General features: G+C 40.7%; 1 protein-coding gene across 3 annotated transcripts in view; it reads right to left on the reverse strand.

The window, feature by feature from the left end:
- The window catches only part of GAB2 (GRB2 associated binding protein 2), a 171,835-nt gene that overhangs the window by 39,942 nt on the left and 105,084 nt on the right, over nt 1-26,809 (reverse strand). Inside the window, exons 2-4 of one of the 3 annotated variants that reach the window (XM_022593916.2) lie at nt 23,762-24,000; nt 22,709-22,848; nt 10,204-10,504 (exon numbers count right to left, since the gene is read on the reverse strand). In XM_022593916.2, coding sequence (XP_022449624.1) covers nt 10,204-10,465 — 262 coding nt within the window. In that variant the 5' untranslated portion in view covers nt 10,466-10,504; nt 22,709-22,848; nt 23,762-24,000. Of the gene's footprint in view, nt 1-10,203; nt 10,505-22,708; nt 23,722-23,761; nt 24,001-26,809 lie in introns of those variants that run through there. The other 2 variants (XM_022593917.3, XM_022593915.2) reach the window with 2 other exon arrangements.

The raw sequence follows: 26,809 nt of genomic DNA on the forward strand, positions 1-26,809 counted from the left end.
CTCACCCAAAATTTAGTAGAGAAATGGTGGGGAACAGATAAAGAACAGTCGGTTGGAACTCTGGGAGGTCATCTTTCTATAGAGTTAGTCATGCAACTACTGTGAAATTCCTGCTAGGGAGTTCAAGAAGGAAAAAAGCTACAATAATAGACAGGATATGGAGGAGGCTCTGGCCTTAATTTCAAAATCTTCAAGAGTTGCAAACGGGGCTCTGGTGACCTAAACTCCCTGAGCTTTAGTTCACAGTAGTTTGTTGGCTACTCTGAGACAGATCATGTTATCTTGCTGATATAGCCGTCCGAGATTAACATTAATGTATAGACAGCACTTTACTTTCCAAATGTTTAGTTCTCAGTGATCATCTTCTTGCTTCTCCTCTTTGCTGGCTATTTTGTGATTTACAAGCAGCCACAATAAACAGGTCTGTGAAAAGGGGTTCGGATAAGTGAGAAGGAGTTAGAGCATACAGCCCTAGGGTGGAGTTAAAAGCCTTGGATTCTAGATCCGGCAACACTGCTTTCTGGCAATGTCAGTGCCTTTAAACTTTAGCTTCCTTATTTTTGCAATAGGAATAGCGTTAGCAGCCTTGCCTAGCTTATTTTGTTTCTTTATATGCAAAGGAGACTGCGTAAGTGTTGTGTAGACTGTAAAGTTCTCTAAAAACACCAGATACTTAAATCATATCCTGTTCATCTTGACCTCCAGATATAAAAATCATCATTTTCACCAAAAGTACGACACGGAAAGCAGCGAAACAAGCAGGTACCGTTCACATTGTGTGCCTATACGTTTTCCCAGCTTCCTCCCAACCCCTCTGCAAGGGAGCATAATCTCCATTTTACAGATAATAACACCTCAGAGAAACAGAGTTACTATTTCAACATCCTAGAGCAAATAAACAGCAGCAGCTAGGGTGCCTTTCAGAGTGCACGTTAGAGTAAGGGGCTGTGCAGGTCCTGGACCAGCTACGGAATAGAGGGAGGAGGGAGGGGATGAGTGGGAAGGAGAAGCCCTCAGCTTAGAGGATTCAAAGGGGTGAGCGCTTTCCTAACAGTGGATGACTCCTGAGCCCATGAATCATTCATCCACGCTCTGTGCTGGGAGCTGCTTCTTTTTATGTGTGGTACATCTGGTCAGGGACAGCTGCCCACGACAGGGCCACAAATGTGAGGACTTGGACCCGCCTGCTCGTAAACACAGCTCAAAGCAGCTTTCTGCCCCCTGACTTGGGGGATTGAAGGCTATTTTGATTCCCAGAGGAAGGCGGGGTTCTTATTGTTGCCTGTGCGTACATGTACACACCCCCACCCCCAAACAAACAACAAGTAAACTCCATGTATGTGATATGAAATCTTGATATTCATTCTTAGAATTGCTTTTCCCTTCTGAGCATCGTGCCCGGTTTCCTTTTGGAAAGAGCTCTCTATCAGGAGGCTGTTTCTTCCACACTTGTGTCAATATTCGAACTCAGTGGCACTCCTGGTTTGGTCTTGATCCTAGACAGGTTTTATCCTAGGCATTTTTGGCTGGAATACGTGAGGAGTTGGAGAGTGGCAGCAGAAAGAAGAAGCTGGGGGTGGCAAGAAGGATTAAAAAAAGACTCCATCTGCTATAGAACCGCTTCCAGCTAAAAGTGAAAAACACAAGTTTTTTTTTACGGGTCCCATCACAACTCTTTTTAAAAAAGAAAGGAAAGAAGGAGTATCTGCTTGAAGGAAGCTCCCCATGGGAAGAAATTTCTACAGGACCAACAGCAAGCAGGGGTATGGACTGCACAGCTCCAGGAGATACCTCTACATAGAATACAGTGTGAATATTCCTTTGGGAAATATGAAACTTGAGGGGCTGCCAGTGGTCTAAGGTCTGCGTTGATGAACCCATAGAGAAGCAGAATTACTGAGTGAAAAGAGGATTTTCTCTCTATTTGAAGAAAGGAAACTAAGGCCTCAATCAAGTGACTTGTTCACATCACCCCAGAGTTGTGATGTGAGTTCAGGCTTCCTCGTCCCCAGCCTACAGACTCACCAATACAGCCTAATGGCTGGATTAAAGCTCTAGAAGTTACTAAATTCTTGGAATATTCGAGCCCAAGGATTTCAGCAATATGGGTTGGTGAGGAGGGAAAACTGAGTCAGCTGTAGGACTCTGGTGGAAGGGGTCAAGGAGTGCTTCCAATCTAATACATGGTGTCCACAGGGGCAAAACTATCGGGGCTTGGTTCTGGCAGATTTTCATATTCCAGGAGGTCCAGGACAAAGAGACAGCATATTACAATGCACAGTCAGACCTGGGTTAGACTAGAATCCTGGCTCCATCATTTTCTAGCTGTGACCTTGAGTCAAAATTGTTGCTACCTCAAAGGATTACTATGAATTTTTAGTGAGAATTTATGTAAAGTCCTTATTTGACATAGAGTAGATGCTCAATACACAGCTCCTATAATTTCCTTTTGTGGCCACCGAAGGTTAGATATCAGTGCAGGATGCTCCTCACGTAAGGCAGGTGCTGACGCTAACACCCAGGTGATTGGATTGTTCTCAACGAGCCTCAGCAAAAGGAGAGCAGCAGTTGTCTTTAGGAAGAATCTCAGGCAGATGAGAATTGGATAGCCCATCTGAACCCACCCAAGGCTGGGCTCAGAGAAGAGTTTTAGTCCTGGAGTGCTAGGCAGGGGAGAAATAGCACTCAGTTTCTTTATTTGAAAAAAATAGAAACAGTTGATAAAAGTGATTAAATGAAATAAAGTACTTAAGCAAAAGTAGGTAGTCAAATGTTAACTTCCTTCCTGCTTTCCCTCAGATCCTGATTCTCAGTGAAAAGAAACACTGACTTGGGTGATTAATCTCTCATTCCTTACCTGAGGGTTTTATAGATATAATATATGTACTTTCAAGACAGCTTCTAAATTACAACATAACCTATTATGTGGCTGAATCTTTTTACATACCAGATTCTCCTATGAGAGGGAAGAAAAGGCCATTTGTCTTCATCAGAAAGATCTCACAAAAAATCCTAAACCTCTATCAGAGACAAATAATACCCTTACTCTGGTAATTAAACTACTAGACATCTGATAAAATAATCCCTTAAAAAAGAAGTTAAAAGTTAAAGGGAATATACTGTTTAATAGACAAAGCTGTTGAAAAATACTGACTTGATTATTTGTCACCCCCTTAATACTTCCCCTCCTTTTCTTCCCTAACTGAGATGGTGGTGCATGGGCTGGTGCCTCCATCCTTGGTGATGCCTCTGTTACAGAATTTCCCTGTGACTGTCTGGTTATGTCTGTCCCCTCCACTAGACTATGATGTCTGAGGGCTGGAACTCTATGGTTCATCTTTATAGTCTGTAGCCTCAGTGATTATGACAGGGACTCTCATAGAATGAGTGCTCCATGAAGATTTGATGAATGAATGAGTAAATGAACAATGTATGAATGAATAAATATTCCCACCAAAGAAAGCAAGCCCAGATGATGTAGTTTCACATATTTGAATTTGAATTATACTTAAATTCTATGTAGTAAAAGTAGGGATTCAGAAAATAACTATTTTTTAAATATGTGATTTTTAAAAAAGATATTTGCACCAAGAGTAATTTTTGCTACATCTCAAGGATATGTTTTTCTTGGTAGGGACACCTCTAATCCCACAAGGGAATAGTTCACTTAAAAGCAATTTGCTTTCTGGTTCCTCCTCCACCCCATTATACCTATTTCCTAAAAAGCTGACGTATTCCTTGGACTTATTTCTCACATTTATGAAAGCTTTGAGACTAGGGGGTCTATGGGTTCTTTCTCCCACTTTTTAAAAATTCCTTTCTTATTTTATTCTTTTTTTTTTGCATGAGTATTTTATTTCTTTATCAGGAATAAAATAAAATGAAAAACAAAAACAAAATCCATAAAGCCTAAAAAAACAAAGATTTGGGGGGGGGAAACAAAAAAGTCCGCACAGGAAGCAAAAATTATACCAAAGGACTTAAGAGTAAAATGGGGACTCATAATCCTTCCTCAAGGAAGATCACATAATTCCTAGGGCAGGACATCTAGTCCAGGCACAATCAGCTACATAACCTGCAGAGCTCAGTACAAACTGAAAATGCAGGGCTCCATGATCAAAAATTAAGAACTTCAACACAAATAAGTGGAAAGATATCTTGTGTTCATGGATTTGAAGAATTTACATTGTTAAAATGTCCATACTATCCAAAACCATCTATACATTCAGTGCAACTCCTATCAAGATTCCAATGGCATTTTTACAGAAAGAGAAAAAACAATCCTAAAATTCATATGAAACCACAAAAGATGCCAAATAGCCAAAGCAATTTGGAGAAAGAAGAACAAAGTTGGAAGCATCACACTCCCTGATGTCAAAGTATATTACAAAGCTATAGTAATCAAAACAGTATGGTACCGGCAGAAAAACAGACACATAGACCAAAGGAACAGAACAGAGAGCCCCAATATATGGTAAATATTTGACAAGAGAGCCAAAAATACTCAAAGGAGAAAAGTCTTTTCAATGAACTGTGTTGGGGGACTTCCCTGATGTTCCAGTGGGTAGGACTCCACACTCCCAGTGCAGGGGGCCTGAGTTCAATCCCTGGTTGGGGAACTAGATCCTGCATGCATGCCGCAACTAAGAGTCCCCACGCTGCAACTAAGAAGTCCACATGCTGCAACTAAAAGATCCCGCATGCCACAACTATGACCCAGTGGAGCCTAAATAAATAAATTTTAAAAATGGTGTTGGGAAAACTGGATATTCACATGTAAAAGAATGGAATTAAAACCCTATCTTGGTACAACCACTATGGAGAACAGTATGGAGGTTCTTTAAAAACTAAAAAAAGAACTACCATACAACCCATCAATCCCACTACTGGGCATATACCCTGAGAAGACCATAATTCAAAGAGTCATGTACCACAATGTTCACTGCAGCTCTATTTACAATAGCCAGGACATGCAAGCAACCTAAGTGTCCATCAACATATGAATGGATAAAGCAGATGTGGCACATATATGCAATGGAATATTACTCAGCCATAAAAAGAAACGAAATTGAGTTATTTGTAGTGAGGTGGATGGACCTAGAGTCTGTCATACAGAGTGAAGTAAGTCAGAAAGAGAAAAACAAATACCGTATGCTAATACATACATATGGAATCTAAAGAAAAAAAAAAGGTTATGAAGAACCTAGGGGCAGGACAGGAATAAAGACACAGATGTAGAGAATGGACTTGAGGACACGGGGAGGGGGAAAGGTAAGCTGGGACAAAGTGAGAGAGTGGCATGGACTTATATATACTACAAAAATAGATAGCTAGTGGGAAGCAGCCACATAGCACAGGGAGATCAGCTTGGTGCTTTGTGACCACCTAGAGGGGTGGGATTGGGAGGGAGATGCAAGAGGAAGGGATATATGTATATGTATAGCTGCTTCACTTTGTTATAAAGCAGAAACTAACACACCATCGTAAAGCAATTATACTCTAATAAAGATGCTAAAATAAATAACAAACAAACAAAAACCCTACCTTAGGACTTCCCTGGTAGTGCAGTGGTTAAAAATCTGCCTGCTGATGCAGGGGACATGGGCTCGAGCCCTGGCCAGGAAGATTCCACATGCTGCGGAGCTACTAAGCCTGCATGCCGCAACTACTGAGCCTGCGCTCTAGAGCCCGCGAGCCACAACTACTGAACCTGCGTGCCACAACTACTGAAGCCTGTGAGCCTAGAGCCCATGTTCCACAACAAGAGAAGCCACCGCAATTAGAAGCCTGTGCACCGCAACAAAGAGAAGCCCCCACTCACCGCAACTAGAGAAAGCCCGCATGCAGCAACGAAGACCCAATGCAGCCCAAAATAAATAAATAAAAACAAACAAACAAAAAAACCCTATCTTACACAATGCATAAAAATTAACTTGAAATGGATAAAAGATGTAAGACCTGAAACCATAAAAATCCTAAAAGAAAACACAGAGGAAAAGTTCTTTGACACTGGTCTTGGCAACGATTTTTTGGATATGACACCAAAAGCACAAGCAAGAAAGGCAAAAGTAAATAAGTGGGACTACATTAAACTAAAAAGCTTCTGCACAGCAAAAGAAACAATCAATAAAATGAAAAGGCAACCTAAGGAATGGGAGAAAATATTTGCAAACTTCATGTCTGATAAGGGATTAATATCAAAAATATATAAGGAACTCATATAACTCAACAGCAAAAACTCAAATAACCTGATTAAAAAATGGGCAAAGAACCTGAACAGACCTTTTTCCAAAGAAGATATTCAAATGGCAAACAGCTACCTGAAAAGGTGCTCAACATCACTAATCATCATGGAAATGTAAATCAAATCAAAACCACAATGAGATATCACTTCACACTTGTCAAATGGCTATTGTCAAAAAGATATGAGGTGTAAGCAGAGATGTGGAGAAAAGGGAACCCTTGTGCACTGTAGGTGGGAATATAAATTGGTACAGCCACTATGCAAAACAGTATGGAGTTTATTCAAAAAATTAAAAATAGAACTACCATATGACCCAGCAATGCCACTTCTGGATATATCACTGAAGGAATTGAATATACTATCTGGAAGAGATATCTGCTCCCTCATGTTCATTTCAGCATTACCTACAGTAGGCATGACATGGAAACAACCTAAAGGTCCACTGAAGAATGAATGGATAAAGAAAATGTGACTATATATTAAAAAAATCACATTATATATATATATATATATATATATATATATATATATACATGTACACACACACACACATTCTATAGACACATACACACACACACATATATATATAGTGTGTGTATATATATATATATATAATTCAGCCATAAAATGAAGGTAATCTTGCCATTTGTGACGACATGGATGAACCTTCAGGCCATTACGCTAAGTGAAATAAGTCAGACAGAGAAGGACAAAAACTGTATAGTCTCACTTATATGCAGAATCTAAAATAACCAGACTCATAGAAACAGAGAACAGATTGGTGGTTTTCAGGGGCAAGGGTGGGGCAGGGGAAATGGGTAAGGATCAAAGGGTACAAACTTCCAGTTATAAAATGAATAAATCCTAGGGATGTAATATATAGCATGGTGACTATAGTTAACAATACTGTAACAAATGTATACTTGAAAGTTGCTAAGAGAACAGATCTTAAAAGTGCTCACTACACATGCACTCCGCCACACGTACATCTTGTTTATTCATTAATGGACATTTGGGTTGTGCCCACATTTTGGTTATTATGAATAGCGTTTCTATGAACATTCATCTATAAATTTTTGTGTGAACATATTTTCATTTCTCTTGAGTATATGCCTAGGAGTGGAATTGCTGGATCATAGGTTTAAGGTTTTAAAAAACTGACACACTGTGTTCTCCAGTAGCTGTACCATTTTACTTTCCCACCAGCAATGTATGAGGTGCAATGTATGAGCAATGTATGTTTCTCCACATTCTTGCCAACAGTTATCATTGTCCACATTTTGATTGCAGCCATCCTAGTGGGTGTGAAGTGCTAGTGGTATTGCTTTGCATCTTCCTAATGATTAATGATGTTCAACATCTTTCCATGGGCTTACTGGTCATTTGTACATCTTCCCTGGAGAAATGTCTATTCAGATCCTTTGCCCAATTTTAAATGAGGTCATTTGTCTTTTTCTTGTTGTTATTTAGTTGTAAGAATTCTTCTTATATTCTAGATACTAGACCCTCATCAGATATGATTTGGAAATAATTCCTCCCATTCTATAGGAGGAATCTCTTAACACTATTGATTCCTCAGCCCTAAGCCAGATCTACTGAATTAGTACCTGTAAGTTAGATAAAAGTTTTTAGGGTGATTCTGATAAGGCACCAGGTTTGTGGACAAATAATCCAGACCAGAGCTTCTCAAACTTTAATGTGCATACAAATCACCTAGGGATCTTAATAAAATGTGGATTCTGAGGGAAATAGAAAAATTCACTAGAATACCACAGTAATAATTGTTGTAAACACGATCCACTGATAAATGCTAAAACTAGTGCGCAAAAGTTTAAGGAGAAATTGGATATTTGCACATGATTAAAGTATTTCCTCCAAACTATTTATTAATTACAAAAGCAAAGATAGTAGTTTTACAGCGGAGGAACTTGGCAGATACTACCTTAATCAAGTGATCAAGGTTAACATGACCAGTAATAAGACGTATTGACACCATGTGCCCCCTGATACAACGTGCAGAAAAAGGCACATCACCTCTGTGGTAGTCTCCCCAAAACTTCAATCTAATCATGAGAAAACACCAAATGGAGGGACATTCTACAAAATACCTAACCAGTACTTTTTTTTTTTTTTTTTTTTGCAGTACGCAGGCCTCTCACTGTTGCGGCCTCTCCCGCTGCGGAGCACAGGCTCCGGACACGCAGGCTCAGTGGCCATGGCTCACGGGCCCAGCCGCTCCGTGGCATGTGGGATCCTCCCGGACCAGGGCACGAACCCGTGTCCCCTGCATCGGCAGGCGGACTCTCAACCACTGCGCCACCAGGGAAGCCCCCTAACCAGTACTCTTTAAAAGTGTCAAGGTCAGACAAGACAAGACAGACTGAGGAACTGTCATCACAGATTGGAGGAGCCCTGGAGACAGAACTACCAAATCTAATGTGCTATCCTGGATTGAATCCTGAACAGAATAAAGACACTGGTGAAAAACAAGTGAAATCCCAATACACTGCAGTGAATAGTACTGTACCAATCAATGTTAACTGCTCAGTTTTGACCACTATACCTGGTTAAGCAAGATGTTAACGTCAGGGAAAAGCTGAATGAAAGATATATGGGAACTTGCTGTACAATTTTTGCAACTCTTCTGTAATTGTAACATTATTTCAGAATAAGAAGTTTTAAAGATACACAGATTCTGATTCTGTAAGTCTGGGTGGAAGTCTTCTGCATTTCTAACAAGTTCCCAGGAGAGGTTGACGCTGCTGGTCCACAAACCCCACTCTGAGCAGCAAGAATCTAAACCAGCGGTTCTCAAACATCAGATCACCTGGCAGGCTGATCAAAACACAGATTGCTGGGCTCCACGCCCAGAGTTTCTGATTCAGTAAGTCTGGAGTGGGCCCAAGAATTTGCATTTCTAACAGATTCCCAGATGAGGACGATGTTGCTGATGAGCTAGGAATGGTTTTTGTTTTAAAGGGCTGTAAAAAATTTAGAAAACAGGTATATGAATCAGAGACTGTATGAGGCCTTCATTTACGTACAGAAAACGGATGCTGAGCCCCAGACCCTTGCTACTTAGAATGAAGTTTTCAAAAGACACTAATGCCTAGGTCCCACCCCTGAGGTTCTTGGTTAACTGATTTGATATGGGTCCTTGGCATCAGCATTTAAAAAATGTTCTTCTACTTCTGATATGTAACCAGGTTCAGGAAACTACTAATTTAGGGTCTCCATCTGCCTCAAAAAAACCCTACTCTTCAATCATCCCAGACTTGAGGATGAGCCCCAACAAATGTCAAAGAGCGTTTCTGCAATTTAAAACTTTTATTTTGAAAAGTTGAGCTACTCTTTTTTTTTGAAGGTTAACAAAACCCAACACAAATCAGAATCTCCCCCTCATGACTGTCCCTTCCCAAGTAAATATAATGAACACTGGATTATACATCAATAATAATCACAAGGGATCCCAAACCTCCCCCTGACAAAAAAAAGTGGCAAGGATAACTGTGCAGGATGGTCTGAAATAGATGGCAGGAACAGACAGAGATGCATCAGAGAAGGGATAAAGGTGTGAGTTGCCCTATGGGATGGCTGACATTTAACAGGGCACAAAGAGCTAGAGAGCTGAGGGAAGGGGAGAAAGGTGCGGACCTGCGAAATGTGGTGGCATGGAGGTACTTGAAGCAACACCATCAAGTACCTCGAGCTTCATCATAACCCCAACATATCTGTTTCCCACTTGAGCATATTTAGTGTTAGGAGGCCCTCTATATTTGGCTACCCCTTCACACTCTTACCCTTTGCCTACTACTCCTCTGCCACAGAGGAAAGCCTTTAGCTACAGGTTGTTCTCCTGATTCAAGGAATATGAGGGCCATCATCCTAGCCCCAAGTGCCCAGCCCCGCCCAGGAAGTGCCTAGCCCCTTCTGAGAAAGGTCCGTGTTTGTTCCCATACCTGTGCTCTCCTCAGCCTGATTGAAGCCACAGATCTGGCAGATGCTCTGGACCCACTTATTCATGTCCTCCTCCGTCTCGGCCACCAGGTAAAAGGTGCGCTCGCTGGTCTTGATGTCAAACACAAAACTATCCTGCAGCTCCTTCTTGTTGAAGGTCAGGCCTGCGTCCACCTGCTCGCAGAAGTTCAGGTTGATGATGCGCAGGGGCTTCTTGGAGTGATCATTCTTGTAGTATTCCAGAACATCTGGGTCACCGCTCATCCGCCCACTCCGCAGGATAAACCAGCGTTTCTTCCAGGCCTGAACAGGAAGGAGTAGGAAGAGGGTGGAAAGTCATTAGTTACTTCAAAGCTTTTCACAGGTCCTCAGATGTCACCAGGTTAAGGGTGGGGACTGTTGCACCTGCAGGCTGAGCATGGCCTCTATCTCCCTTTCTTATTTCCCCAGAGTTTCAAAAATGAAGGATGACCAGAATGCGTGTTAGTGCAGCATTTCACTATGGAAAACAGGGTCTTATCACTATGAGATGAGGTGTGGCATTCCCACTTTTTAGGTCAGGAAGTCTGATGAGGACTAAAACACTTTAGAGCAATTATTCCATTAAGCTAGAATACAGACTCAGACGCACCTTTTAGTCAGGGTGGGACTTGCAAAACTAACATCTCAGTTTATGGACGGGGTCCCCCAATAAGACATGGTGAGTTGAAGCAACAATGTCACACATAGCAAGTAGCAGAGAAACAAGTTTCCTAACTTTCAGTACCCTGTGCTTTTTACCAAATCATGATGCCTTGGAAAACTCACATAGAAACCCTTCTAAAACTTCTCTGAAGCACATAACTTCAGGATTTCCCCATCTCATTCACTGCTATATCCCTAGTACTTATAATAGAGCCCTGCACACACTAAGTACTCAATATACATTACTGAATGAATAAACTCCTTACATCTTGTCATACTATAGAATTTAACACTAGATTACATATTCCCTTATGTTGTCTTCTACATTCCATCTCTTCAATGAGACTGAGTAATCTGTGAGCAGACACCTCACAAAGTGGTAAAAAGACATCACATATAAAACAGAGCCTTGGGTTGAGTCTATGCTTTACCACTGACTTAATGTGTGATTTTTAGATAAAGTTATTTACTTCTTTGGATCCTGCTTCATCTATAAAATGAGAGTCAACATCACCACCGCCTGTCCTACCTACCTTATAGGGTTTATACTATGCAAACACACACAAAGCACTATGTATACAACCCTAAAGCACTGCAAATGCCAAGGATCAGACTGTCATCACAATTCGTTACATCCTACTGGGACCTTCACTCCGTTAATCCTGCTACCTTGCACTCTCACCTTCTATCCCTGTCCTCACTTCCCTCCCTCCCTAACTTGCTCCTGTGATCCATCATTATCATCATTCCCTTGCTTTTTTCCTCCATTCCTCTCCTTTATCTGGGAAACCACAACCCCTGGCTAAGTCTAATGCTCAACCTACTCTGCCTGTTCCCATTCAGCCGTATGTAGTTGGAGAAAATCATACAACTACGCTGGCTGCTCTCACTTTAAATTCAAGTGAGCCCTTATGCTGCCTGACAGTCCTACCACATTTACCTGGTCCATGATTTTCTCTTACTCTTTGGCAACAGTCTTTGAACTTCTCTCTCTTTATTTTTTAATTTTATTTTTAAAATTTATTTATTTTTTTGGTTGCATTGGGTCCTCGTTGTTGCACGCGGGCTTTCTCTAGTTGTGGCGAGCAGGGGCTACTCTTCGTTGCGGTGTGCGGGCTTCTCATTGAGGTGGCTTCTCTTGCTGCGGAGCACAGGCTCTAGGCGCGCGGGCTCAGTAGTTGTGGCTCGCGGGCTCTAGAGCGCAGACTCAGTAGTTGTCGGGCACGGGCTTAGTTGTTCCACAGCATGTGGGATCCTCCCGGACCAGGGCTGAAACCCATGTCCCCTGCATTGGCAGGCGGATCCTTAACCGCTGTGCCACCAGGGAAGTCCCGAACTTCCCTCTCTTTAAACCTCCAACACCTCTACTCTTTGGTATGAGAAAATACAAGCAAGCAAAAGAGAATCTACACATGTTCCATCACCAAATTTACCAATCTGTCTGCGTTTGTAGCAAAGTAGTTTGTTACTAGGGAGCATGGACAGTTCACCCAGTCTAAGGCCAACCTTCTTCCACTTGAGCATCCCCTCTCACCTACATGTGGACATCACTGTATCTCTGGAATCACTGCATTTTCCCTCCCTCCTAGGATCATTCCCATCAGGACCCCAACTTCTCCCAACCAAGAAAAAAAATGAGAAGCTTGACTTGATCCCACATTCCCTTCCAGCAATGGCCCAGTTTTCTGCTCCTCTGTACGGTAAAACCTCAAAGAGTTTTCTATAGTACTAATCATTGTTTCCTCTCCTCCCATTCTTTTCTTGGAAGCAGTCTAATCAGGCTTCCCCCAGCTCCCCCCACCCCCCACTAAAATAACTCAACAGAGGTCTTAAAGACTTCAACATTTGCATTTCACTTGATCTCTCAGCAACATCTGATATCAGTTTATTATTCCATTCTCTTTGAAGCACTTTCTTCACTTGGCTTCAGCGCTCACTCAGTGCTAGTTCCTTCTCATCTCCCTGATCTCTAAATGTTAGAATGCCCCAGTGCTCGGTTCTCAGACTCTTCTCCTTCTATACCCACATCTTAGGTTATTTTATTCCACTTTACAGCTTTGCAAGCCATCTAACTGCTGCAATTCCTAAATTTATATCTCCAGCCCAGACCAGTCTATTGAACTCTAGAGTCTTACATTCAACTCCTCACTAATAGGCATCTCAAACTTAAGGTGCTCAAAACTGAGCTCTTGACGTCCTCCAAGCCTGTTCTTCCTGCAATCTCTCCCATCTCAGTTACAAGCAGCTCCAGCCTTCCAGTTGCTCAGACCAAAAATCCTGATGTCATCATCAACTCCTTTCTTTCCCATTCCACATCTAACCCAACAGCAAATCCTGTCGGTCCAAACAGTTCAAATTACATCTACGACCTGGTCACTTCTCCACACCTCCACTGTTAACTCACTTGATTGAGTCCACCATTGGGTCATCTTCCTGCTTCTATGCTTTCATCCTGCAATCTATTCTCAACACGGGTGCTGGTGCAAGTCAGAGCATGCCACTCCTCTGCACCAAGTCTCCACTGGCTTTCTGTCTCACTCAGAGTAAAAGCCAAAGTCCTCACAATGGCCAGTGGGCCTAGTATGACAGTCCCTCATCCCACAGCTCTCCTTACCTCCTGCCACTCTCCACCTTGCCCATTCTGCTCTTGCCACACTGGCCACACAATCCCGCCTCGGGGTCTTTGCTCTGGTTGTTCCCCCTGCCTGGAATACTCCTGCCCCAGACAATCCCATTGCGTATTTTTTCCTTCAAGTCACTATTCAAGTGTCACATCACTGGACAGGCTGTTTTCCTGACCACCCAACCCTCACACTCTCCCGCTGACTCTGCTATACTGATCTCACTAGCACTTACACCACCTAAAACAGCACATTTTTGTCGATTCTACCCACCTCCCAGGATGTAAACTCCGAGAGGGCAGGGATTGGTTCTTTTTATCCCATGCTGCATCCTCAGTGTTTAGAATAGTGCCTGGCACAAAGGTGGTTATCAATAAGTATGTATTGGACTAATTAATGAATCATTTTCTTACGTGAACTCCTTACAGAATCTAGAAGGTCATGGGGATATAACTGGTACCTGATGAGCCATGGTGGAAGTGAAGATTAAGGTATAGGATAGAGCTGAGGAAATAAATATAAGTACCATCTACTATAGTCACCTAAAATCTTGCCCAGGCCACTACTTACAGAACTCTGTGTGCATGTGTGTATGTGTGTGCAGGCATATAATGAAAGTGTGTGGGTAGCAAGGTGCATTTTTAAAAGGTATTGAAGCTTGTGTTTCAGTTGATGTATCCCCCTTGAGTGCTTGTCTCTGTAGAAAGAGCTGCCTTCAAATCACTGGTGTGCAGGTGCAAGCATAAACACACACGCAGACACTCTCATAAACAAGAAAAAGGTGTTTGCTACAGATAACATCGGAGCCTGTCAGGTTCTGCTCACAAGAAGTGGTGCAGGCTGATAAATGGCTGCCTACAAAATGCTGATAAATTTATGACAGAGCAGGCAAAGCCATCTAGTCTAGTTCCAAATTCACATCGCTCTTCTGCCACAACACTCTCTGATCCAACTTCACGTATGTGTTTTTGGGGGAACCATACAATTCAGAACTAAGTATAAGCAACTCCAAAGAGTCTAGCTCCAAAGACAACTTCTCTGATCCCCTCAGCTGAAATGGACCTCTATTTCCTCTGAACCATCATAACACTTTTAATGTACTTTTCATGTCATGTCATTTTTCTTTTTCACAACATATTACAGATATTTTAGTATTTGTTGTTTCTTCCCAAGTAGATGATGAGTAAAATCTCCTCCTATTCCTCTTTCAATCTTCATGGTAGGCATTTACTAAGCAAGGCTCTTTATCACTGAACCTCTCTTATCTCCCTGGTCTCATTTATGTTTCCTTCCTGCCATCCATCCAACAAACACTTATTTAGTGCTTACTATGCTACAGGCATCATCCTAGATGCTGAGGATACAGCATGAATTCCCGGTCTTACAGAAATTACAGGTGCATAACAGGTTACTTATTATTCTCCAAATGTGCCACATAATTGCATGACTTCATGTCTGTGCACAAGCTGACGTTTCTTCCTAGAATGCCTTTCACCTCACCTCATCTATCCGGAAAATTCCTATATTTTCTTAGTGTCAGGTTAAATATCACTTCTCCTGGAAGGCCTTTACTAACTTCCCATAGAGCTGGTGCTCCTGTCCCTTGTTCCCTTAATAACCCGTGCTTTCTGTGGCATTTCTTCACTCATCTTTGACATTTCAATTGCTCATATGTCTTCCTCCCCTTTAAGCTCTGAGCATCTTGATGTTCGGGTCCTGTGTGGCCAACAGTTACTCGGCAGAGTACTTAGCCTATATGGGAACTCAGTAAAGATCTGTTGATTTTTTTTTTTCATTCAATCAGTGTATTCATTTATTCAAACTAATAAATGCAATTTAAAAAGTTGAGTTTTCACAGTGGAAAGTAGGAAAGGAGGACAAAAAAGAGGATTACAGAAAAGAGAATAAGATAAAGGTATGCTGTGGATTCTCTATGACATGAGTTTTCCAGCATCTTGTTCCCTTCATTTTGATGAGTGCAGGACCCTGTAATAAATATTTATAAAGGAGTCTGGGCACTTCAGCTTGAAAGTACCCCATGATATAGAAATGAAAAATTTACTGCTGGAGTACTGACATGTAATGCAAGGAGAATACAGGAACTTGAGTCCTGAATATGTTCTTAAGGGGAAAGCTTCTTCAGGACTGTTCTTACATCTGTACAAAATCTCCTACAAAAATGAACTCAAAATGGATCACGGACTTAAATGTAAAATACAAACAGAATTCAGCAAGATATAAAAAGAATTATATAACATGACCAAGTGGAGTTTATTCCAAAGATGTGAAATTGATTCAATATTTAAAAAAACCAAGCAATGTAATCAACCACAGTAATAAGCTAAAGGAGAAAAACCACATGGTCCTATCAATCAATGCAAAAAAACATATGACACATTTCAATACCCATTCATGATAAAAACTCAAAAAAATAGGAAGAGAGGGGGAACTTCCTCAATCTGATAAAGTGCATCAACAGAAGACCAACACCAACATTACACTTCATATTGAAAGGCTGAATGCTTTCCCCCTAAGATCAGGAACAAGGCAAGGATGTCTGCTCTCACCACTTATTCAACATAGTGCTGAAGTTCTAGTCAGGGAAATAAAGCAAGAAATGGTTATAAAAGGCATAGAGATTGATGGATCTAGAGGGCATTATGCTAAGTGAAATAAGTCAGAGAAAGACAAATACTGCACGGTATCACTTATGTGTGGAATCTAAAATCAAACAAACTAGTGAATATAACAAAAAGGAAACAGACTCACAGATATAGAGAACAAACTAGTGGTAACCAGTTGGGAGAGGGAAGGGGGTAGGGGCAAGATAGGGGGCAGGGATTAAGAGGTATAAGCTATTACATATAAAGTAAATAAGCTACAAGGATATATTGTACAACACAGTGAGTATAGCCAATATTTTATAATAACTATAAATGGAGCATAACCTTTAAAGATTGTGAAGCATTATGTTGTACACCTGTATCTTATATAATACTGTACATTAACTGTATCTCCCTTTTTAAAAAGGCATACAGATTGAAAAGGAAGAAAAAAATTGTCCCTATTTGGATGACATGATTGTCCACATAAAAAATCCCAAGGAATTTAGGAAAAAACTCCTGGGACAAATAAGTGAGTCTGGCAAGGTCACAAAATACAGGAGTACCTCATTGTATTGCATGTTGCTATATTATACTTTGTGGACATTGCATATTATACAAATTGAAGGTTTATGGCAACCCTCTGTCAAGCAAATCTATTGGCACCATTTTTCCAACAGCATTTGCACACTTTGTGTCTCTGTGTCACGTTTTGGTAATTCTTGCACTATTTCAAACTCTTTCATTATGATTATATTTGTTATGGTGATCTGTGATCAGTGATCTGATGAAGGCTCAGATGATGGTTAGCATTTTTTAGCAATATTCTTAAATTAAGGTATTACATAGTTTTTCAGACATAATGCTATTGCACACTAATAGACTACAGTATGGTGTAAACATAACCTTTATATACACCAGGAAACCAAAAAGTTCATATGACTCGCTTTATTGCAGTATCTGTTTTACTGTGGTGGTCTGGAATTAAACTTGCAATATCTCCAAGGTATGCCTGACAAGATGAACATACAAAAATTGATTTGTTCCTGTATACTAGCAAATAAACACATGGGCATAGAAAATAAAAACACAATGCCATTTATAATCTTTTTTTTTTTTAAATGAAAGAGGTGTGAATCTAACAAAACATGTTCAGGACATGTATGCTGAAAACTATACAATGCTGATAAAAGAAATTTTAAAAAACCTAAATGGAGAGGCACACCATGTTTATGGATTGGAAGACACAACATAGTACATCTCTCCAAATTGATGTTCAGATTTAACACAATTTCTATCAAAATCCCAGCAAGGGTTTTTATGGATGTAGACAAAATTATTCTAAAACATATATGGAAAGGCAAAGAAAGTACAATAGCTAAAACAACTTTGAAAAAGAAGATAAAAGTGGGGAAACAAGTCCACTAGATTTCAATAATTATTGTATAGCTACAGAAATCAAGACCATGTGATACTGGCAAAGGGACATACACATAGGAACAATGGAATAAAACAGGAAACCCAGAAATAGACCTACCCAAATATGCTCAGCTGATTTCTGACCAAGGTGAAAAAGCAATTTAGTGGAGGAAAGATGGCCTTTTCAACAAATGGTGCTGAAGCAACTGGGCATCCATAGGGGGGGAAAAATGAACGTCAATCTAAGCCTCACACCTTATACAAAAACGAACTCCAAATGAATCATGGACTTATACAAAAATGAACTCCAAATGAATCATGGACTTAAATGTAAAGCTATAAAACATTTAGAAAAAATTGGAGGAAATCTTTAGGATCTAGGGCTAGGCGAAGAGTTCTTAGACTAGACACCAAAACCATAATCCATAAAAGGAAAAATCTATAAATTAGACTTCATTAAAATTCAAAACTTTTGCTCTGCAAAAGACGGTTAACAGGCTAAAAGGATAAGCTACAGAGTGGGAGAAAATATTTGCCAACCACATATTTGACAAAGGAGAGTATGGAGAACATATAAAGAACTCCCAACACTCAATAGTTTAAAAAAGGGAAACAAACCAATTAGGACATGGGCAAAAGACATGAAGAGACATTTCACTGAAGAGCATATGCAGATAGCAAATAAGCACATGAAAAGGTGTTCAATATCATTAGCCATTCGGAAAACACAAAACCACAAAGAGATATTATCACAGACCTATCAGAATGGTTAAAATAAAAAAAAAAAAAATTGTAACAACGCAAAATGCTGGCAATGAGGAAGAGAAAATGGGTCACTCAAACACTGCTGGTGAGACTCTAAAAGGATAGAGCCACTATGGAAAACAATTCGGCAGCTTCTTAAAAAACTAAACATGCAACTGCTATATGACTCAGCAGTTTTACTCCTGGGCATTTATCCCAGAGAAATGAAGATTCATATTCATACGAAAACTTGTAAATGAATGTTTATGTAAATTTTATTTACAATAGTTCCAAACGGGAACAATCCAGATGTCCTTCAATGGGTAAGTGGTAAATAAACTGTGGTACTTCCATACCATAGAACACTACTCAGCAATAAAAAAAGGAACAAAGTATTGACACATGCAAAATCCTGAATGAATCCTCAGAGAATTATGCTGAATGTTGTCAGAGCCAATCCCAGAAGGTTACATAATGTGTGATCCCACCTGTAGAGCATTCTTTTTTTTTTTTTTTTTTTTTTGCGGTACGCGGGCCTCTCACTGTTGTGGCCTCTCCCGTTGCGGAGCACAGGCTCCAGATGCGCAGGCTCAGCGGCCATGGCTCACGAGCCCAGCCGCTCCGCGGCATGTGGGATCTTCCCGGACAGGGGCACGAACCCGTGTCCCCTGCATCGGCAGGCGGACTCTCAACCACTGCGCCACCAGGTAAGCCCTATAGAGCATTCTTGAAATGACAGAATTTAGGAATGGACAACAGATTAGTGGTTGTCAGTGGTTAAGGAGAGGGTTGGACTGGGATAGAAGTGGGTGTGGCTATAGGAGAGCAGTATGAAAGATCCTTGTGGTGATGGAAATGTTCTGGATCTTGACTGTAACACATCTTTGTTGTGATACTGTAGCACAGTTTTTGGAAGATGTTACCACTGGGGGGAAACTGGTAGAGGGTACTTGGGATCTCTGTTATTTTTATGACTACATGTGAATCCAAAATTATCTCAAAATAAAAAGTTTAATTAAAAAAAACTTATCCACAAGAGAATTAGAAAGTTCACAGAAGAGGAGTAAAGATCATGGAGAGAAAGGTTCATAGCTGGCGAATGATTATAACCAGACCCAGTTGTCCTCAATCTTTCCCACTCAGGGATGGAGATGGACTCTTAAGGAATCACACGAAAATATAAATAAACTTTAGAGTTCAGACCCCTGAGCACGAGGGCACAAAAGGGAGTGAACTAAGAGTCACCAGAATTTCTAAACCTACCGAGCTACCTGTCAGCTCTAGGAAATCTTCACTGTAATAGCAGACAAGAGTCTCTGCCTTGGGGAAACAAACAAATAAATAAGGTACCAGCCAGCTTCTCCAATTTTTTTTTTTTGTGGTACGCAGGCCTCTCACTGTTGTGGCCTCTCCCGTTGCGGAGCACAGGCTCCAGACGCGCAGGCTCAGCGGCCATGGCTCACAGGCCCAGCCGCTCCGCGGCATGTGGGATCTTCCCAGACCAGGGCACGAACCCACGTCCCCCGCATCGGCAGGTGGACTCTCAACCACTGCGCCACCAGGGAAGCCCTCCAATTTTTCTGTGTAGTAGCCAACCTCCAAGATAGCCCCTAATGAATCCATTTCCCAGTGTAGTCTTATGTAGTCCCCTCTCATTCAGATTAAGGATGAACAAGGGCTTCCCTGGTGGTGCAGTGGTTGAGAATCTGCCTGCCAATGCAGGGGACACGGGTTCGAGCCCTGGTCTGGGAGGATCCCACATGCCGCGGAGCAACTAGGCCTGTGAGCCACAACTACTGAGCCTGCGCGTCTGGAGCCTGTGCTCCTCAACAAGAGAGGCCGTGACAGTGAGAGGCCCATGCTCCGCAATGAAGAGTGGCCCCTGCTCGCCGCAACTGGAGAAAGCCCTCGCATAGAAACGAAGACCCAACACAGCCAAAAATAAATAAATAAATAAATTTATTTTAAAAAAAAGAATAAGGATGAACAATAGGATACTGCATAAATGAAAGTGTGTGACTTCCAAGGATAAGGCATAAAAGACACTGCAGCTTCTTTCTTGTTCTCCTTTGGATCAGCTGCCATGTTGTAAGGACACTCAAGCAGTACTAAGGAGGAATGCACAAGGTGAAGAACTAAGGCCTCCTGACAGCTATGAAAAAGAGCCATTCTTAGAAGCAGATCCGTCAGCCCCAGTCAAGAAGACTGCAGCTATAGACACTTTTGACTGCAATTTCATGAGAGACACTGAGCCAAATCCACCAAACTAAATTGCTCCTAAATTGCTGAATCACAGAAACCACATGAAATAATAAACATTTATTGCTCTTTTAAGCCAGTAAGCTTTGGGGTAATTTGTTATCCTGCAATAAATAACTAATACATTTTACCTTCCACTACCACGGCCATTTGGGTGTAACCAACGTTAGCCACTAGGAGGAAAGCCTTGTCTATTTAGAAGACTAAAAGCAGAGGCTAAAAGATAGACTAATAGGCCAATGGAACAGAAGAATCCTGAAACAGACCCCTACATACATCATCACTAGATTTAAGAAAAAGGTGATACGGCAGCGCTATGGAGAAAAAAACCTGTCCTTTTGATAAGTGGCACTAGGTAAATTCAATAACCATGGGAAAAGAAAGATTCTTGATCCTTATGTCACGCCACATGTGAAAATTAATTTCAGAACATTATAAACCCAAATGTGAAAGATAAAACAATAAAGTATTTAGAGGAAAACAAAGGAAAATATGTTTCTGACTTTGGGGTAGGCAATGATTTCCCGAATATGCAAAAGGTACTAAGACAACAGAAAAAGGAATCAATTATACTACAGTAAACTTCATTTCTGGTTATCAAAAGGCACCGTTAAGAGGATGAAAAGCCAAGCCAAGAAAGTGAGAAGAGATATTTGCAATACATACATCCAATGAAGGACTCATATTCAGAACATATAAAAAAAGCCTATAAATTAGCAAGAATAAGACCACTCAATAGAAAAATGGGCAAAAGTTTAAATAGACACTACACAAAAGAAGATACCCAAATGGCGATAAACATGTAAACAGATCTCAACTTTATTACTCATTAGGAAAATGCAAATCAGTAACACTAAGACAACCACCAGAGTGGTTCCAATGAAAAAGACTGACAATGGTAAGTTTGCGGAAGGATGTGGAAAAACTCTCACACCCTGTTAGGATGAATGTGAGTTGGTATAATCACTTTGGAAAACTATGGCAGTGTTTACTAAAACTGAACATACTCACACCTCAGGACCTTGTATCTACTCCTAGGTACTTACCTCAAATAACTGTGTACATATATTCACCAAAATACATGTAAAAGTATGTTTACTGCAACACCATTCATAACAGCCCATATCATACCTGCCTTTTTGCACTCCTATTTCAAGTGCTTGTTACCTATAGTCTGGACTGTTTGCATAGCTTCCTAACCTAAGTTATCCTAAATTAATACTTATCAATGATTCCAGTTTAATCTTCCGATCAGAGTAAAACTCTGATCATGTCATTCCCCTTCACTATCCAAAAATTTAATGGCTCCCTATCACCTGCATAGCAATGTCCAAATCTTATGGCTTAGTTTTCTTTTTATTAAAATAAAATAAATTATTTTCAATGTGGTAAAACATAACATAAAATTTACCATTTTAAATGTACAGTTCTGTGGCATTAAATATATTCACACTGTTGTAGAGCCATCAACACTATCCATCTCCAGAACTTTTTCATCTTCCCCAACTGAAATTCTGTATCCATTAAACATTAACTCCCCATTCCTCCCTGTACCCAGTCCCTGAAAACCACTATTAGACTTTCTGTATCTTTGAATTTGACTACTCATATATGTGGAATCACACAATATATGTCCTTTTGTGACTGACTTATTTCACTTAGCCTAATTGACTTATTTCACTTTATGCCTAATTCCTGGTATAACCCAGCCAGGCAGAAGAAACACTATTAATTCAGATCAACAAAAACTCAAACCAAGGGGCACAAAGGCAGAGAAATAAGGAGAACAGAATGAGATAGATGATGCAGAGTGCGATAAGCAAAGCTTGAGATTAGAGTGAAAAGACCCAAGTTATAGTCCTAGTTCTTGCTCTACAACCTTGGACAAATTTAACATCTCTTAAGCCTTAATAACCAAATATATAAGAGGGAAAATAACAAAGCTAATAATACTGATTTGAGAATTAAGTACAATTATTAAGTGTGAGAGCAGCTAGGACCAAACTCTCTGCATGACACATGTCAAGAACATAGTTATTGACTCTAAAGCAGCCCAAGGACATTCTGGGATCACGTAACTGGGAAAACAGTTATCATTATGAAAGATCCCCAGATTTCCAATTCATAGTTTTAGTTTTTTCACTATGAAAGAGGCATTATTTTGTCCTTTGTCTTACCGCATACCACACATCAGCAACTCCTCTGAATTTCGGTTAAAGGTATCAGGATTCGTCCAGTCTCTCAGATTCAAAATCATCTACTTCCAGTTCAACTCTTCTTGCTATTTCACTGTTCATGACGAATCAATGAGCTCCTTCTATAGTATTCAGTAAAACAAGCACAAATTCTGCTAAATGCTTTGAGGGATAAAGAAAGAAGGCAAGACCCAAACTTTCCTTTCAACTTACAATGCTTACAACAATTCAGGGAGATAAGACATGAACACATATCCCTAAAATAAAAAGCAGATTTTTATAAGCACCATAATAGGGACACAATATGCTATTAGACCACTGAAGCAGAGAATCAAACCTTTAGGGATGGGTAGGAGAGGGGGAGAGAGAGCGAGCAACAAAGAGAAATGAACTTGAATGAATATGAACAGTGAAGAAGGTAGGGTTTGATATACGGTTTGGGGGAAAGAAGGAGGAAAGGTCAGTTCTTATAGAGCACATAGTATGACCAAGACCTGGGTATGGGAAGATATGACAGGTTCAGAGAATGTGGAACAGTCTTTTTTGAATGTGGAAAAGAAAGAGGAAAGGAAGAGTCTGGTGGTCCTGGAAAGCCAACACCACCCTAAGCATTTTTAATATTTTCTTTACTGATAATGGAGGGCCACTGAAGAGAACAGATTAGCAGAGAAATGATAGTTATCGCTGTGCCCTTAACTGGAAGAATGAGGAAGAGCAACCAGAGAAAGGAAACATAAGAGGCAGGAAAACTAAGAAGCTGCTGGAATACTCTGCAACAGTGAGAGATGATGGCAGGGAGACAGAGCACAAAAGACAAGGCAAGTCACTTTACTCAACAACGGGGCTTAAAGAAGTACATGGCATAAGGGCCGACCCTCAAGAAAGTTAGAACCTTCCACTTGTGTCTACGATTAACAGAACGCCACCACCTTCTCTGATGAAACAGAAGTGACTGTTTTCCTTTTGTACCCAAATCCAGTAAAACAAAACGAAACAAAAAAACGTTTCACAACCACCCAGACCACAGACATGTACCATGGGAATGTAGGGCCCGGAAGTTGCATCATTCTTGCTTTAAGTGGAGAGTGCATATCCCTCACGAACGTGTCTGTGTTCTTTGGGTTATATTCCAAGGTCTCCAAGCATGTAGAATGCAGACATGACTTCTTCCTATTGCTCTTGGCACCTAGAAAACTTCGGTGGACTCCAGTTCAGCTTTACACTGGCCAGATCACACGGGAGTGCTGTGCTCAGGTCTGGTGGTGTAAAGGGTCCTGAAATCCAGTGGTACCAGGATTTAGTGAGGTTTTGCCCGGAGTCATGACTGTCGTGTTCTGAGATATAAGAGGCTAATGTACAGAAGAACGATTTGATTTATTTTGGGTGATCCCACATACTAAAGCTGAACTAGGGCCAGCAGGGGCATGCTACAGAAAAGCAGAGTTTTGGCTCAGTGTAAGTAAGAATTTTCTAAAAGAGCGGTCCAAAGCAGATCCTTTGGAAACTGAAGAACTACTCAGCACCAGAGATACTAAAGAGGAGTTAGCCTAGAGCAGGGGTTAGCAAACTTTCTCTGTAAAGAGCAGAGAGTAAATATATTTTAAGCCTCACAGACTATACAGTCTCTCACAGCTACTCAAGTCTATAGTGGCATGGAAGAAGCCGTAAACAATTTGTAAGCAAATGAGAGTAGCTGTGTTCCACTAAAACTATTTAGAAAAAGAGGTGGTGGACAAGATTGGCTTGCTAGCCCCGGGCCTAGACTAGGAGTGGGTAGGGAGGGAGAGTTGAGCTGTGGGTCGGTAGGAAGAAAGGGACTAAGGTCTCTTCCAACCATGAGAGCCTTATGTATTTTTAACCAAGAAAATCTGACATGGTAACACCTCATTTAATCAGATTATTCATTCTTGGAACAGGGGGATGTGTTCTTCCACAAAACCAAGTATTAACTAGAACTCCCTTAGTTTCAGCCTTGACAGTTGAAAATATTTCTGAAACTCCAGAATCTTCTGCCTTGCCTTAGGTACTATACCAAAGATAATAGAACTTTTCTTTGATGACTAAGGACTTCTCAGAGCCTCAAACCATCTTTCCAGATACCAAATCTCACATGCCTTGTGGCTAAAGTTGTAGAAGGGTCAAGACATTTCTTGGAAGAGGGTTTTGTGTAACTCCTAGAAATGGGTGTGTCCTTTTAACTTCCATCTTTCTGATGAGGGTAAAGCCAAAAACTGCCAACAAACCAAGAGAATCCTGTTAAGTGACGATTATAGTTAGTTAATTAGAATCTAACTGAGGTTACTGGATGATATCAATCAATTGAACTTATTAGTCAGGGACATTAAAAACATAATACTTGCATCTTCAAAAGCTCTTTGCTTTATATATTAAAAAACTCACCCATAACACATGCACACACTCATCTCTCACACTCGCCTTTCTCTTGGTAAAACTGCAGGTGGTGATGTGGTTTGAGTTCCAGCCCAAATAATCACAAAGACAGAAGAATAATTTGATCTGACTTGTGAGTACATGATGTACAACTATATCCCAACACACTGCAGCATGAAGAACACTAAGCCAGACTTCTGGCCCGTAACTGTTAACAGCAAACAATAAGAGAGTCCAGCGGGTTATGTAACAGTCACACATTTCTGGAGAAACACTTCCTGAGTGAGAAAGGGCTTCCTGCTACCCTTCCTCTCGGTATCCTTCAACTACTCTGGACCATGGTGATTTTATACTCTGAGGGAGGAAAAAAGGCACTTGAGTTCCTGCTAGATTCCATGTGCTTTCTATCCATTATCCCATTTAATCCTCAAACCAACGATACAAGGCAAATAAATCCCTTTTTTTTTTACAGATGAAGAAAAAGAGGTTCATCGAAGTTAAACAATTTGAAGAGATCACAGTCCCAGTCTTCTGGTCCACTGAGTCAGGGCTTAGGGTCCAGAAAGAACTTAAGGAGAAGCTAATGCAGATGAACTGCTGACTACACTTTGGGAAACACTGGCCACAGAGTTTATGAAAGGTCGAGTTCACAGTTAGTAGGTGATGTCGATAGAGGAATTAGAATCTGGGTCTTAGCTCCTAGTCCAAAGTTATTTCCAGTCCTCAAATCCAAATCCCTTAGGATCATAGTTATATGCTCCGGACTCATTCATTTGAGTAATAAAGATCCTCTCTGACTCCAATGAACCTTCCTTGTTCCTTGGGCACAGGATAAACTTTATCTTACCACAAGACAAGTCCATTCTAAGGTCAGGGGCTTTTTTAGCTCCAAAATTTAGCACACTGCTTGATAGATGTTATGCACTATATAACTCTTCAGTGAAAGGTATACCAAAGAAATAAAAGGAAAGAATGTCTATTTGCTCCTCTTTTGGTAAAAACATGCAAACAAAACCTCTCAGTCAGATGATCTGTTAATGTAACACTTCTAGGATTCTAACCATCTCTATCCTGGGTGAGATAGTACACATACACCATAAACACAAAAGATACCATGGAAAAGTGCATGTCTTTTATGTGAAACTGACTCCCAACCCTAGGCTTCAGGGGGTGGATCATGGGAACCTAAATAAAGCCAATTAATACATTTCATCCAGTGATTGGTTCAGCAATGGGCACGAGCTCCAAGCCAGCTCAAACAGTCATTAAGATTCAACACTAGGGCTTCTGTTTGTGTTACTAAGAGTGGGCTCTCTCTTTCACTGGAGAAAAGGTTGGCATGATAAGAGCTTGAAGTTGCAAGGACCACCCTCTGGAGTCTAAGAACAACAAAGAGAGTGCAGAGTTAAAAAGATGGACCTTGATGAAATGTGTGTCCTAAATCAAGGGGATCCTGAAGCCAGGTTTCCCCTTTCTGGTGACTCAACAAACTCTTTCCCATTTAACACAGGTTTTTGGTGTTTGTTTTTTTTTAAATTTCTTTGGATTTTTTATTGGTATTTCTTTGACCTTTTTTTCTTTTAACATCTTTATTGGAGTATAATTGCTTTACAATGGTATGTTAGTTTCTGCTTTATAACAAAGTGAATCAGCTCTACATATACATATACATATATCCCCATAACCCCTCCC

The sequence above is a fragment of the Delphinapterus leucas genome, chromosome 7 (genome assembly GCF_059928025.1).
Source record: "Delphinapterus leucas isolate spDelLeu-1000000601 "Yukka" chromosome 7, BTC_Dleu_Yukka2, whole genome shotgun sequence".
Lineage (NCBI taxonomy): Eukaryota > Metazoa > Chordata > Mammalia > Artiodactyla > Monodontidae > Delphinapterus > Delphinapterus leucas.